This window comes from Aplidium turbinatum, chromosome 3, assembly GCF_918807975.1.
Source record: "Aplidium turbinatum chromosome 3, kaAplTurb1.1, whole genome shotgun sequence".
Classification (NCBI taxonomy): domain Eukaryota; kingdom Metazoa; phylum Chordata; class Ascidiacea; order Aplousobranchia; family Polyclinidae; genus Aplidium; species Aplidium turbinatum.
The window spans coordinates 1945986-1960361 of NC_137474.1; the positions used below are offsets into that span (position 1 = coordinate 1945986).

At 38.2% G+C, this 14376-nt stretch overlaps 1 protein-coding gene across 1 annotated transcript; it reads right to left on the reverse strand.

Moving 5' to 3' along the window:
* Nucleotides 1-3253: 3253 nt before the first annotated feature.
* Nucleotides 3254-5925, reverse strand: LOC145766018 (zinc finger BED domain-containing protein 5-like). The gene is made up of 3 exons (XM_082577671.1): nucleotides 5892-5925; nucleotides 4681-5116; nucleotides 3254-3362 (listed from the first exon to the last, which is right to left on the reverse strand). Exons 1-3 carry the CDS (start codon nucleotides 5923-5925, stop codon nucleotides 3254-3256), a joined length of 579 nt encoding a protein of 192 aa, XP_082433797.1.
* Between the last annotated feature and the right edge of the window lie 8451 nt (nucleotides 5926-14376).

Below are 14376 nucleotides of genomic sequence, written 5' to 3' on the forward strand. Positions count from 1 at the left end.
CCGAATAAAAGAAAGTTTAACATACATGCTTGGTTTGTTTGTAGTATACTTTAGAAAACAATGGCAGTGAGTTGTCACTAAAATTCACAATTTTCTTATCATCAGCTGCAATATTTGCACATGAATTTTTCTTTAAAGTTGGTCTCTTATTTGCAAAATTCATGAGATGTGGCGAGGAAGACTTCGACAGACAGACAGACCACACCCCTAACATGAGGATTAATTCATGACTTGTATAATCAAAATTGGTGGATGATGAATCGGAATGCAAATTGTATATGACAATATTATTGACAACCATAATTTACCAAATTTCCAAAACCACTATAATATGCTTCCAGTACCTCGATGATTTTTACCGTCACTATTTCCTAAATCATTCTCTTGTCAGCCCTCCGGTGGCAGGTCTGAAGCAAGTATTGTTCCAAAGGTGGCGCAAAAGAGCTATATCAAAAGTAAAAGTTTAACAGGTGATCTTGTTTCAATTCTATTAACCATCCAGCAAATGAGCCTCTTTCACATTCGTTCAACGTCTCCAAACGAAAGTATGGTCGAAATATGTTCAGGAGTAGGCTATATTCACAGCAGTGGTACAACATTGAATGCAGAGGCTACGGTTGTCAAAAATAAAAGTAGGCTAGATGTTGATTCAATGTAAAAAGAGACTAATTTGCTGGCTGGAGATGGCCTTGTGTTGGTTTTGCGAAGATTCGAATGATGAGGAAAATAATCACTGGGGGTCACGCGTTTCGTGATTTCACACAATAGTAAATGACCTTATAAACACTTGTGGTATATGTAGGTTAACAACCAAGTTATTTATAACCTTCTCCACAGTTATTTATAGCCTAGATGTTTTTGTTGTCTTAGGCTAAGTGTATTTGCTGTAACCGCACAAAAACACATAAAAAAGTCGTAAAATCGACAAAACAAATCAGAGCTTTCTCAATGTTGGAAGTAGCTTTTCACTAAGTGAAAGTCGAGTTGTTTATCACATTTGCTGATTGTTGTTAGGCACGGTAGGCCACTTCTTAGCGAGATTGTTCATAGATTTGCATAGGCTAGCAATACTAATCTTGCAAAAGTTATTTCTTTTTCTTTCCCACGCAAAGAAGTGTTGTAAAAGTTCCAAATTAAAGTTGTTTTTTTTTTATCGCAAGCAAGCGAAGTGTAAAAAAATCGACAATTGACCCTTCTAGTGAGGCGGAGCTGCGCGTCCCGTATTGTAATGTCCTTAGTTTTAAATGGCCCAACCTTCGATAAAATTCAGGCAAAGTGAAGATAGTTTGGACGGAGATTTTGTGAAATTTTTTTTTACCGGATAACTATGTGACTGAACGAGAATGTTTTGCACTCAAAAAGAACTTTATTCTTCAGTGCTTGAAAAGCTTGTGACCAAAAACGTCTTCTCTCCTTTAATCCTCTACGGACTTCGAACACGCCTACCCTTTAAACTAGTGATTAACCATAGTGTAATTCAGCGAGCAAAGTTTTTTTTGCAAAAATGGCCTGTTTTCTTGGTTTTGGGAAAAAAACGAAACATATTACCCCACTGGATCCGCTGCCCTATACCATGTAGGCCTAGGCTACTGTGTGATTTATGTGTTTGTACTTTTCTTTTTGACACAATCCATGGTTTTTGTAAATTAAAACAGACTTCCTGCAAACATGAATACAAAACAAGTTCAAAAGCTCCGATAAATGACAAGTTTAACAATGCGTAGAGAATTTTGTTTGCTCTGTGAGGTTTTAATGATGTTTTTACGACTTTTATGTTGAGTGTTTTATTGAGTGTCTTGGCAGACGGTTTGAGATGAATAACAACAGTATCCATTAACCAAAATCAGCAAACATAAATGAGTTACGATCTGATAGTTAACCCATATATTCCTGCGCTCGATTACATCATCTTCTGCGTCACATCACATGACAGATGTGTGACGTAAGCAAATAAATATGATGCAACACCAGACGATGTACGAGAAACTTGCCTTTTGGACGTTACATCAACGAGTGCTGATGTTTTGGTGACAAAAAGTTTTTTTTTATTACATTTCCTGGCAACACTTGTCATTTTAACTCAAACAAAGTCTTGAGAAATGAGTATTACGTTGGCACACCTCAATTACATAATGCGGTCACATCACATGATAATTTCAAATTATCGGCGCAAAGCCGCTTCCCGACCTTGGTCGGTTGGATTTAAGGGTGGATTAGTATTCAGTCATGATGGGGCGACTTCATGGTCAGAGACACCGAGGGAAGCCGCGTTTGAAAATTCTCAAAAATTTAGTAACTTGGACAAATAAAGAATTTGTAAATCTGATAAAAAGCAATAGGCGATCGATCGTTGTGGAGAATCACGGTAGCCGACGAATCATTCAATTGATTAATTAATTATTTGTGTTGTTTACTTTCAGCTGTAGATGACGTAACAGGTCGAAATTGATTTTTAGCTATTATGTAACATTGGTTGGTCTGAATTTTTATCCTCGGACTGACAAAGCCTCTGATAGGTTATCCAGGCAGTTTCGCACAGTAGCGTAGCCAGGAATTTTGAAAGGGGGGTTTTGACGACCCAGCGGCGGGGGTCTGGTGGGCCTCCCCCAGAAATTTTTGAAAAATTACTTTGAATTTGGTGCATTTTGAGAGCATTTTCAACAAAAATGTGGGTATGAATATTCCTGTAAAATGGTGCTGTCCGGTGGCTTAGCAAAAGGATAAGATCGTGTTTTCTTCGGCATTTTTCGGATATAAAGCTAAGTCTCTATGTTTTCTTGTTGCTAAAACCTGACTGAGATGTTTGAATGTTTGGTATTGGCAAAACTCGCTCTTTTAATGCAATTTTGTTTAAAATTACGCAATTTTTTTTAGACTGAAAGCACCATTCTCAAGCATAAAGAAACTGAAAGCATCATTCTCAATATCGTGACGTCACACGCGTGCCAAAGGGGGTTGTAACCCCCCCCCCTTGGCTACGCCACTGGTTTCGCATACTTGTAGTGTAGAGGCTTTTGATGTGGGACCATTGAAATGATTCACGTGAAAATAAAGTTGTTTGTAGCCTATTAATGTCAGTTTATGATTCAAATGGCATGCATGCAATTCGTTAACACGTTCAAGTATGTTTTTCATTATCTATGATGCGATAAGGCGCTTCAGGTGAGTGTTGAACTCGCAACCTTCCAAACGTTTGGCAAACCGTGCAAGTGCATGACCTGTACCCAGACAGGCAGCAATCCAATAAATCGATTCATTTGCTGTCTGGTTTCATGTTCAGTCGCAGATACCAGAAGCGGTCCTTTTTACAAAAAAAAAACAGTTTTTTGTTCTGAGTCTTTGACTTGGTGGGTGTGGCAAACCTGGGTCAATAAATAAGATTCAGTTGCTACCTGGATCCAGTGACGTAGCTAGGGAATATACCACTCGGGGGGGATTCAGATTTTGCCACCCCTTCAAGAAAAAGCATGTGAAAGTGAAATGCGTTTTTTTATCAGATTATAATCAAAATCAAAAATCGTAGTCTGAAAGTGCCGCCCCCAGACATACCGCCCGGGGCGGTCCGCCGCCCTCCGCCCCTCCCTAGCTACGCCACTGCCTGGATCACAGCTTCTGCTCTGCTTTGTCAGTTCACATGATAGCTCAGCTGTAAACAAGGACGCTGCCTGCAAGATGTCTGCATTGTCCATGTTGACAATTCCTTCCAGTTGTTTGCGCGTTTCCATTGTGACTCCTCGAATGCGTCACAAACGCTTGCCAGACTCAAGTCATAACTCATAGTTTCTATTATTGCGCGAGGCCGGTAGCCCAGTACAACGTGCAAAAATTGAAATAGCAGACGAGTACTGCCATAGCATCCCTTCTAATAAACAATGCTGTGGTAGACCCTTTGTGCTTTAAACAGATAGTTGTTTACTGTCTGTCTTAGAACGGTTATAAAAAGCAGTAACCCTGCTCAGTAACATACGTAGCCTACTTTATTTAGATAAAGCTTTCGCCGCCGTGAAGACGGCTTCCTCACTACCTTATTCAAATCGAAAATCTTATTTCCTAAATGGCAAAGCACTTATTTGACTAACCATCGATAATACAATCGAAAGTCAGGTTATTATTTGGAAAGGATCCGAAGCACAAGCATTAATTTTGAATCCGATTGCTCAACTGGCATTTGTTTGCACTTTGTTACACAGAGCTGTGGGGTCAAATCAAAATTGCGCGAATTCATCTTTTCATATTCTTTTTTATTTCCTTGACATCAATTCGTTTTAGGATTGTTGCGTCTTTATAACGTTGGTGTTTGGTTATTGTGGCCACTTTAACTTTAGGATTCAGAAACAAAATAAAATTGAACTCAATCAACAAAATTGGTTGTTTTAACATTGATTCAACGTTTATCCGATCAACGTTGACAAGGGGCAGTTTCATATCAACCCTGATAGCAGACGTTAGATCAGTGGTTCTTAACCTTTTTTCTATCAAGCCCCCCTTCAATAATGGTCATGTGCCTCGCGCTCCCCTAGATTTTAAATAAGTATCATACCAAAAATTGTATTTTTGTCTGTTTATTGTACACATCAGTGAGATACTTGACACTGCTTCTTAGCGACTAGATTTTTAATGCGAGGTTTAACACCAGAGAGTGAACAACGTAAGTCTCCAACTCTCAGCCTGTTTCTGTACTTGGTCTTAATAGCAACGAAAGCAGAAAATGCAGTTTCACAAAGATACATGGATCCAAACATTGTTAGAACTCGAAGAGCCCGAGTTGCGATAAGAGGGTAAACAGGAAGGTAATTGGCCCAGAAAGTCTCAAGTTCCAGTTCTTTGAAGTCTTTTTTAGCTGTGGAGTTGAACTTTATCTCGAGAAACTCCTCTTGTCCTTCTTCGAAAATATCAACTACTTCGCAATGAAACGGGTTTTTGATGAATTTCCAGGTTTCACGCTTCTCATCCAGATCTGGAAAGTATTTGATGAACTCCGCTTTCAATTCATTGTGGGTTTCTATTTGTTTCTTCAACTCAGACTTAAAGTTACCATCTTTGAGAGCAGAATCCAAGTTACTGAAGCTCACTGGATTTCCTTGTACAATTCGACTCTTCCAGAGGTCGAGTTTGGCTATAAAAGTTTGAGTGATGTCATGATGCGTAAGGATGTTGATGTTTTTCCTTTAAAGCTTAAGGTTGAGGTTGAGAGTAAAGGACATTAAAGTAATTAAAAAAAATCAAAATTGTTGTGGAGCTCGCGCCCCCCCTGAGAGATGCTTCACGCTCCCCCGGTTAAGAACCACTGCGTTAGATCAATGTAAAAATGATGGATTTACTGTCAGAGAATGAGCAAAACAACCATTGTTTTAAAGTACGGTATCTCTTCCACCCCAAGCTTAGAACAGCGCTTCAGTGTTGATTACCATGTAAAGTAAGACCACGACTTAAAAACATAACAGTTCAACAAGACTTGAAGGACATCATATTTGGATTACTCCGCTTCGACGTTGAAAAGATGTAAACACAAAAAATGATTTTGCCTGGAACTTCCTGTTATGCATCAGACATCGCATCAATCTTCTCGTCCAATTTCACGCATGCGTTTAGGGAACGTTCAAATATTACGTAACGCTTTTTTTCCGAATTTTTGACCCCCCCTCCCCCATGTAACGCCAACGTAACGCTTTTTTCAATCCCCCCTCCTACATGTAACGCTTTTTCACTACGAATTCAGCACAAAAAACTACCATTCCGTACTCGAAAGCGTTACGTAACGTTTTGCTTGAACCCCCTCCCCCCCGATGTGACGCTAACGTAACGCTTTGCATAAACCCCCCCCTCCCCCTTGAAGGCGTTACGTAATATTTGAACGTTCCCTTAATTATCTTGCCAAAGACGCAACCTACGCTCTTGAGCGGTGTCGAACCGGCACCCTAGCATTGCGCGAGGCCGGGTGTCGAACCAGGGTTCTCACCACTCGGCTATACAACACATTAGTTTAGTGCATACGAAAATAACAAGAGAAAACATATGACAAATAAGTGCACACTGTGCAATTTGTCGATTGAACAACTCAGCAAAATCTAACAAAGAATATGGTTGCACTTTCAAGACTATCACCGATGATTTAAAAACAAATATTGACCTATTTGGTTATAGACAACCTAGGCTTGTATGATTCACATAATACACAGGCAGAATAATAACTTCGAGGTTGCATACATGCTCATTTGCACGGTAGCTCCACAATTGCAACATGTCCTACTGAATTGCAAGGTTTTAACCATCGATAATACAATCGAAACTCAGGTTATTATTTTTAAAGGATCCGAACCACAAGCATTAATTTTAAATCCGATTGTTCACCTGACATTTGGTTGCAATTTGTAACACAGAGCTGTGGGGTCCAAACCACAATTGCGCGAATACGTTGCGTCTTTATAGCGTTGGTGTTTGGTTTTGCTCACTTTAGGATTCAGAAACAATTGTTTTAACGTTGATTCAACGTTTATCCGATCAACGTTGACAAGTGACAGCTTCATATCAATCCTGATAGCAGACGTTAGATCAATGTAAAAATGATGGATTTGCTGTCAGGGAAGAGACGCTACAAAGAAAGTGTTCACTGGTCTAATGAACCAACAACCATTGTTTTAAAGTATGGTATCTCCTTTCACCCCAAGCTTAGAACAGCGCTCCAATATTGATTATCATGTAAGTCCAATACTTAAAAACGTAACAGATCAACAAGACTTGAAAGACATCATACATTTGGACTACTACGCTTCGGCGTTGAAACGACGTAAACATAAAAAATGATTTTGCCTGGAACCTCCTGCTAGGCATCAGACAAATCGTCATGGTGGCATCAAATTTGATCGTTCATGTCAATTCTGTCGTATCCAGGCTTACGCATGGTGGTTGAAGATTTAGATTAAGTCGACGGGAAGCAACTTTCCAAAGGGTAACATAAAAAAATCCCCTATGCTAAAACTTCGAAAGAACAAAGGTTTTTTTTTATGGTACCTTTTGGAAAGTTGCGGACGGGAAGGCAAGGAAGCCAATCTTCGCGTCCAATGTCACGCACGCGTTTAACGTCCTGCTAAAGACACAGCCTGAGCTCTTGAGATGTCGGACCAGGGTTATCACCACTCGGCTATGCAACAAACTAGTTCAGGTCAATGAAAAATAGTACATACAAATATTACAAGAGAAAACATATGACAAATAAGTACACACTGCGCGATTTGTCGAACGAGCAAAGAAGTTGTACTGTTGACCAATAGAGGTGAAGTATACGGATGCAGAGCAGTAGTGTTCTGCTTGCTGTACAAAAACACAGCTCTCAGCAAAATCTAACAAAGAATATGGTTGCACTTTCAAGACTATCACCGATGATTTAAAAACCAATATTGACCTATTTGGTTATAGACAACCTAGGCTTGTATGATTCATATAATACACAGGCAGAATAATAACTTCGAGGCTGCATACATGCTCATTTGCACGGTAGCTCCACAAATTGCAACAGATCCAACTGAATTGCTTCCTAGAGCAAAATCTGTCATTTTTACATTGATTCTACGTCTACAGATGTTGAATCAATGTAAAAACGACGGATTTTGCTGCCTGAACTAACCTAAACAACGAATTGCCCAACAGTTTGTCTACGTGACCAAAACGCTTCTGGACTTCACCGCTGACCTTTTTAATTCTCACGTGTTCGAAATTGAGGTTACCTGAAGTCATTAGACACGTCATAAGTTCCAGTTTCAACTCAAATTATAAATAACAAGGTCATATCCACCTGGGGAATATTCAATGACTATTGCTCTTGTTGAAACTAATTTTAAATTTAAAATGCAAATTATAAAGCTTTCTAAAAACACATTGGAACTTTCACTTATAATCCGTATAATCCTTGGTGGCCGTGCTTAACTATATTTATCGATGCATATACCGGAGAATTAGATCTTTTCTGGCACGTCGTAAATCATTATGGTTTTGCCACCTTTTCTATTTGTTGGTTTTGTTACTAAATTTCGTTTTCACAATATTATTTCTTCTTCATTCTGACAAAGAAAAATAAATTGAATTGAATCAATTGTTTCTGCAAATCTTCACAAAAACATTCCATCTTGTAGAATTATTTTCACAGTTGTCTTTTCTACATAAATTCAACATTTACAGACGTTAGATCAATATGGAATGTATTGCACCAGCAAGAATTTCTTCCTTCTGTATTCAGTAATGAGTAACACCGAGAGACACACATTTCACCCATGAGTTTGGGCTCATCAGTATCGCACCACTAATTCGGTTAGCGAATTTTAAATTGCTCGCTGTTTTAGCAAGTACTCAGCCTTATGGTGACTGCCAGGAAGAACACTCCTTTCTACATAGCATGTTCTGTTGAAATTTTGTTTTCAACGTTTTTCTTCCATCAAAGCAACTTACACAGAAGTCAGTCGTCCAAATTGCTTTCCTCACCGGAAGCGCACCTCGTACATATCTCGTCTCCATAGCATTCCAATTTTTTCTCCTTTGGAAAACAATACCCTTGGATGGAAGGACAATACCTAAAATCAATATTCTTAGACGTAAAAATGACTTCAAATAAGTGATTTCCATCGGACGACGGCGAAACTGTGAAAAGCAAGCCACAAAGCAACTTCCTTTGCTTTCAACAACGAATCCGGTGACTTTGCGTTTCTGATGTTTTTAGGCAGCAAACCAGTTCTTTATGCATTAATCTAACGTCTACAAACGTTGAAAAAATGTAGAAAAATGATTTTCTAGATGGGCTTTTGAAAACAGGCAAGTTTGTGTTAGTTTTTTGTGTTTAGAATTGCGTTGTAAAATGGCCGTTAAGTGACAAATAAAAACACCTCGTTGGCAGACGCATTCTGTGTTGAGCTCTAATGACTTGTTTTTCAACTGACTCAGGTGGCTTCGTTGTGAGGCTTTTATTTTTGTGACATTCCAAAGCGGATTTATGTTTTCGAACAGCTACCTGCTGCTGCAAACAACTACAAGTGCTGCAAAGATCCAAGTCTTAACCACAAGATCAAATCTAACATAATTTATTGGGTATTTGCTAAGCCCATGCTCATTCCCCGAGAAAGGAAATTGTGAAAACAACAACTTAGCTCTGACGTGCTTATGTCTGACTCATTGGGCTCGAATTAGACCTATCCAGGGGTACCACAAGAAGATATCTTGGAGTGAGGGCCCCAACTAGTCTTTGTTATCGCAGCTGTTTTGTTGGGAATCATAAAACGTCACGATTGTTCATTATTTGCAGCAATTGCTGATTGATGACGTCGGGAACAGTATGACCAATAACAGTTGGAAGTGGTAAAAAGTTTAAATAGCTGTTATACCATTACAACATTTTTTACTTTGCATGAAATTGTTTGCGTCGATTGGCTTGGATGGCAAGCAGTTGTAGCAAGTGCATGCTGCACACTATTGTTGGACAATTAAGAAAGTTCTAAAAAAACAGCAGTTTTTAAGCACTTTATTCCATTATGCTTTGTGAAACAAACTGACCAGACCTCACTGACCTTGTCTGACCAGGCGATGATAATAAAAATTAAGCTTTTGCAAAAGAAATCCATTGTCATCTGGAAATAAAAGTTAGGAAAAATTATTTTTTAACCACCCCATAAACAAACTGGACAGTGGTCCATTGTGACCCAACAGTCCCAGACAATGGCCTGACCTTAGGGCACCTCCGGTCATTTATTTCTTAAACATTTGGTCTTGAGCCAATCGAAAGCCGGCAGACTTTGCCATGTTGTTGTTTTTCGCGACGTATTTTGACAAGATTGAGTGACGTTTCAACCACGTAATCTAACGTGTAAGCAACATAAAAGAACGAAGTGAAATTGTGTTGAGAAAAAACATGTTGATTTTATCTCCTCATCGATTTCAAAGTTCGCCAACTTGAATGTTGGATAAAGATCAGATTTAAAACTTTATGACTTATTTATGAGCTAACGTAAAATTAGACCAACCAAGTTGTAAACAAGTGATGAGAAGAATCTTTTGTCGCAAACTTGTCGTTATTTTTAACTTTTCCCCAAGGGCGAGCGGTTTTATTCAAAACAACAAAAATTCTCCAAATAGCAGGAAAGCTAAACATTTGCAATCCAAGTCGGTTTTTACAAGTCTTGAAGTATTTTTGTGAACAAGTACTAAAAAAATAATCTACTTACTTTTAGACAAAAATACTACGAATTAAAAAAAAACTTTTGAAGACTGATTAACAGCATGTTAAAAAATATAAAAAACAACAAAATTGTTTCTTTATTTGCGCTAAGAACAAAAAAAAAACTTCAATAAATCTAAATCACATTAAAACTTTTTCTATCAATAAAGATTCATGACTAAAATTACTTATCAATTGTTGTGAATCTCTCGGCAGTCGAGTGTAGCAAGAACTCAGCGGTAGACACTTGTTTCGCCCATGAGGCTGGGCTCATCGGTACTGCACCACTACACTCGACTGCCGAGAAACACTTGTTTTTGGGAAAAGTCTTGATGGGTGGTGTGGAAGCTACACCGGTATGGTTAGCGAAACACAATGCTCGCTGTTCTATAATGAGTAGTCAGGTAGTGCTGACGCCAGAAAGATCGCTCCTTCTCAATTGTTGTGAAGTTCCTTCTGCTACTAAAACATGTTTTATTCAATCGTACACAGACAAAAAGCAAACTTTGTTTAAAAGCAAAAAAATGAAACATTCAAGAATAATTTTTAGACAACAAATTGTCTTGTATTTTTGCAGCATGGCAGCCCTGAGGTTAGTACAAAGCTGCGTTCACTTATTTCAGTCGCCGTCCGAGCAACTGTTTGGCATCATGTGTTGAACTATGTTTCTATATTCCTCGAACAGAGTGGGATGAGTTGGTGAATCATGCGACGAAATAGCTGGAAGCCAATATTGAAACAGAATTGCCGAGCAAAAGCATAAGTATTAGATTTCGACATCCTGATAGGACAAAATCCTCCTTTTTCTGATCTGCAACCAGGGGCGTTGAGAGGATATTTTGGGCCCGGTACCAATGAAATTATCGGGCCCTAAATAACATTTTTAAGAGAAACACATTATATCTGAGGAATACGCGGTGGTTTCTAAGTTTTCGGGCCCCTTAGAAAGGTTTCGGGACCTTAAAATCCTTCCGGGGCCGGATCCAAAAGTACTTCCCGGACCCCCTGTCAACGCTACTGTCCACAGCTGTAGACGTTTATCCACGTTGGTTCTAAAAGGACAATAACTCCAATCCACTGTGTTGTAATAATTTTTAAATTTTGAACATTTGCAAAAATATTTCAAATCTGAGGAGCAAAAAAGTTAGAAGGTCTGGTCAGTCAATAAAAAAATAAAGAGTCTGAAATAATCATAATTATAAAGATCCCAGTTTAATGCCACTGAACATGAAACTAGTTTAGTTTTTATGAGTTTAGTATCTATACTTTTTGGGCTCTTTATTCTTTGTTAGATTGCAATGCTGCTTTGTAAATATTCCAAACTGGATTCGTTAACAAGACGGTTTTTAACGACAGTCCACAAAGTCAATGCTTCGTTTTGGTCGAGAATTCTTCAGAAACTTCTCTTTTCGTGACCAAAACGTTCTGCTTCGCTTCGATAGTTGTCACAAGTGCTGCGATTATTTTGTGACTTTAAAGCGATAACAGAAGTTAACTTAATTGTACTTTTGATGGGTAAATATCGTAAAGCCGAAAATATTTGTGAAAATATTGCAAATAAAACTAGGCTAAAATATGTCTGATCATTGACTGACATAGCACCCTTGAAGAGTTTCAGTAAATAAAACACTGAGCCATTATCTGCACGCTTTCAGCTTAGAAACATGTCTAACAATTGTTCTTCAAAAATGATAGCCAAAGACAAAATCTGCATTACTGCAAACAATTGTAGACTACAAGCCTACAACTAAAATGAACATGGTTCGGTTTTCCAAACATCAACCGAACAGTTTCAATGAAATAATTTTGGAAGAAAAATTGCAAGATTTGATAAGTCAATTTTTTTTTTCAATAGCGTGATATCCAAACAAACACGCAGAGTATATGAAAAGTAAACACAATGCATTGCAAGTTGCAGTACGCTATAACCGTGAAACTAAAAATGTTTTTTAACGTTGCATTGAAGGCTTTTTTGTTAAGAACGGAAGAAATACTTGACGCAGCATTTTGACTGCAAAAGGCACTTCCTTTTTTGTGGTCGTCTTGTACACTAGAAGAATTAAAAAACCTCGATTTTTGTAAACATATTTATCGATTCTCGGAACTGTATTGCTCGAGTGTTTTTAAGAAAAATCAAGGCAGCAGCTTTCTACTACAAATATCAATATAAAATGCAAACAAATTGCTACCAATTGAGTCAGAATTGGGCAAAATTGCTTTGATAGCTAGTCAATGGAAATTTTTTTGTTCTTTGCAGGTCCAGCCTCAAACGAATAGATGGCTCTCATTGGAGGCGTTAAGTGGGTGTGTCACCATGACCGCAAGTAACCCTTGAATTTTGATGCAATCTCGCCACAAACTGCATTCAAATCAGCAGAAGCAAATTGGGACATCAGTGTCACTTGCATTCAGATCACTTTTGTTGGCATGAAGAGAAGTTTAAGAACCACTTAAATAGGTTTATCTTGGAACAAGAAACTCTTGGTCACTTTCAAAATCTTCGATTTTGGCATTGAATCAAGAAGAAAGAAAAGAAGCTACTCATATTTGCAAGGTTTGTTCTTCATTCTAATTGAAATGTCTGACCTTATTCTTATTCCTAAGAGACTGCTTGTTTAATAAATTGATTTTGTAAAGGGCTGACCTTAATGTTGTTTTGGCTACTGTTTGTTTTCACTCAAATGTTTTTCAAAGGAACGTCAGTCAAGAAATTCGATATTGATTGAATTGAACTTTACTCAACAAAGAATTTTTCAATTTTTGTAATATTTACGTTGTTAGACGTTATATCTATACAAAAGTAATCGTATTATCTTTGAAGTCAAGGTGTATTGACGTAAAAGATTTAGTTTGATGCGTAACATTATTAGGTACCGCGCCGCTCGCATTGACCCACGCGAATGTTAGAAATACTTTTCGCAGTCCCTCATACAATAAATTAGTGTTATCGATTGCTTAAAGCCAGCGTTTCTCAACCGGAGGTGCTAGACTGTTAGTACCCTCCGAGTGCATAAATCAATGTTAAGGCCTGCTGTAAATTAAGCCGCTAAAAAGTATACGGAAATATGGGCAGTAGTCAAACATTTGTCCACTTCATTGGAACAACAAAGGCTAATAGTGCTGATAGCCGACTGCGTGAGACAGTTTGGGCTGATGTGAGGATAGTTTTGGTACTAATAAGATTACCTGGCCTCATATCAAGATACTTCTAAGAAAAACGCCCATTATCCAAAGAATACGCTGTGGTTTCTACCTTGAAAAGGTTTCGGGCTCTGGTCCAAAAGTAGCCTCTTGACACCTCCTGTCAACGCTGGTGTGTATGACTATCCAGTGCGCACACTTGTTTATGGTGGTGCTTGAGTTGGAAAAGGTTGAAAAGCGCTGATTTAAGCTTTTCTGATGCAACCAAAGCCAGCTTGCCAAGTTGGTGGTATTCAAAAGTATAATTTTTGTGCTTTTATATGCGATCTGCCTCGAAATCTTTTTGTTCAGAATTCATTTTTCCCTCAACTCAACTTACTTCTGTTCAGAAAGGTACCAAAATATCTTTACCAAATAAAATATCTTTCTTTGCCAATTGATTCAGACAACGCCTGAATCAATGAAAAATCACAGTCTCTACCAATTAATGTGTTTTCAGTTGCATTCCTGCAAAGATTTCATGCGGTATGCTGCATCATCATCATTCATCATCATTTTCAGCCTGTGGGAGACCACTGCAGAGCGTAAGCCTTCCCCTTTTCACGCCAATTTACATGATTATGTGCTAGTTGGTACCAATTGGTTGTATTGCATTGTTTGTCATTGTCGTTCCTTCAGTTCACTTTTGGTTTTCCTTTCTTTCTTTTGGTTTCTCGTGGTGTCCATGTTGTTAATTTTTTAGTCCATCTATTGTCCTGATATCTTGCTATATGACCTGCCCAGGACCATTTTAGTTTCTTGATTGTGCTTAATATATGCTGCATAGATCAGCTTTATTATCGAAATTTCATCGCGTTTATTCATGATTTTGTTTCAAGGTTGAATCATAACAGAAGCTCACCCAACAAGTGAATCTGTCCATTTTAACGTTGAATTAACATCCTCAGACGTTGAATCAATGTAAAAAAAATGATTTTTCTAGCTAGATATGAGGTACATAAGGTTAGGTTTCCACGAATTCGAGATACATTTGTTTA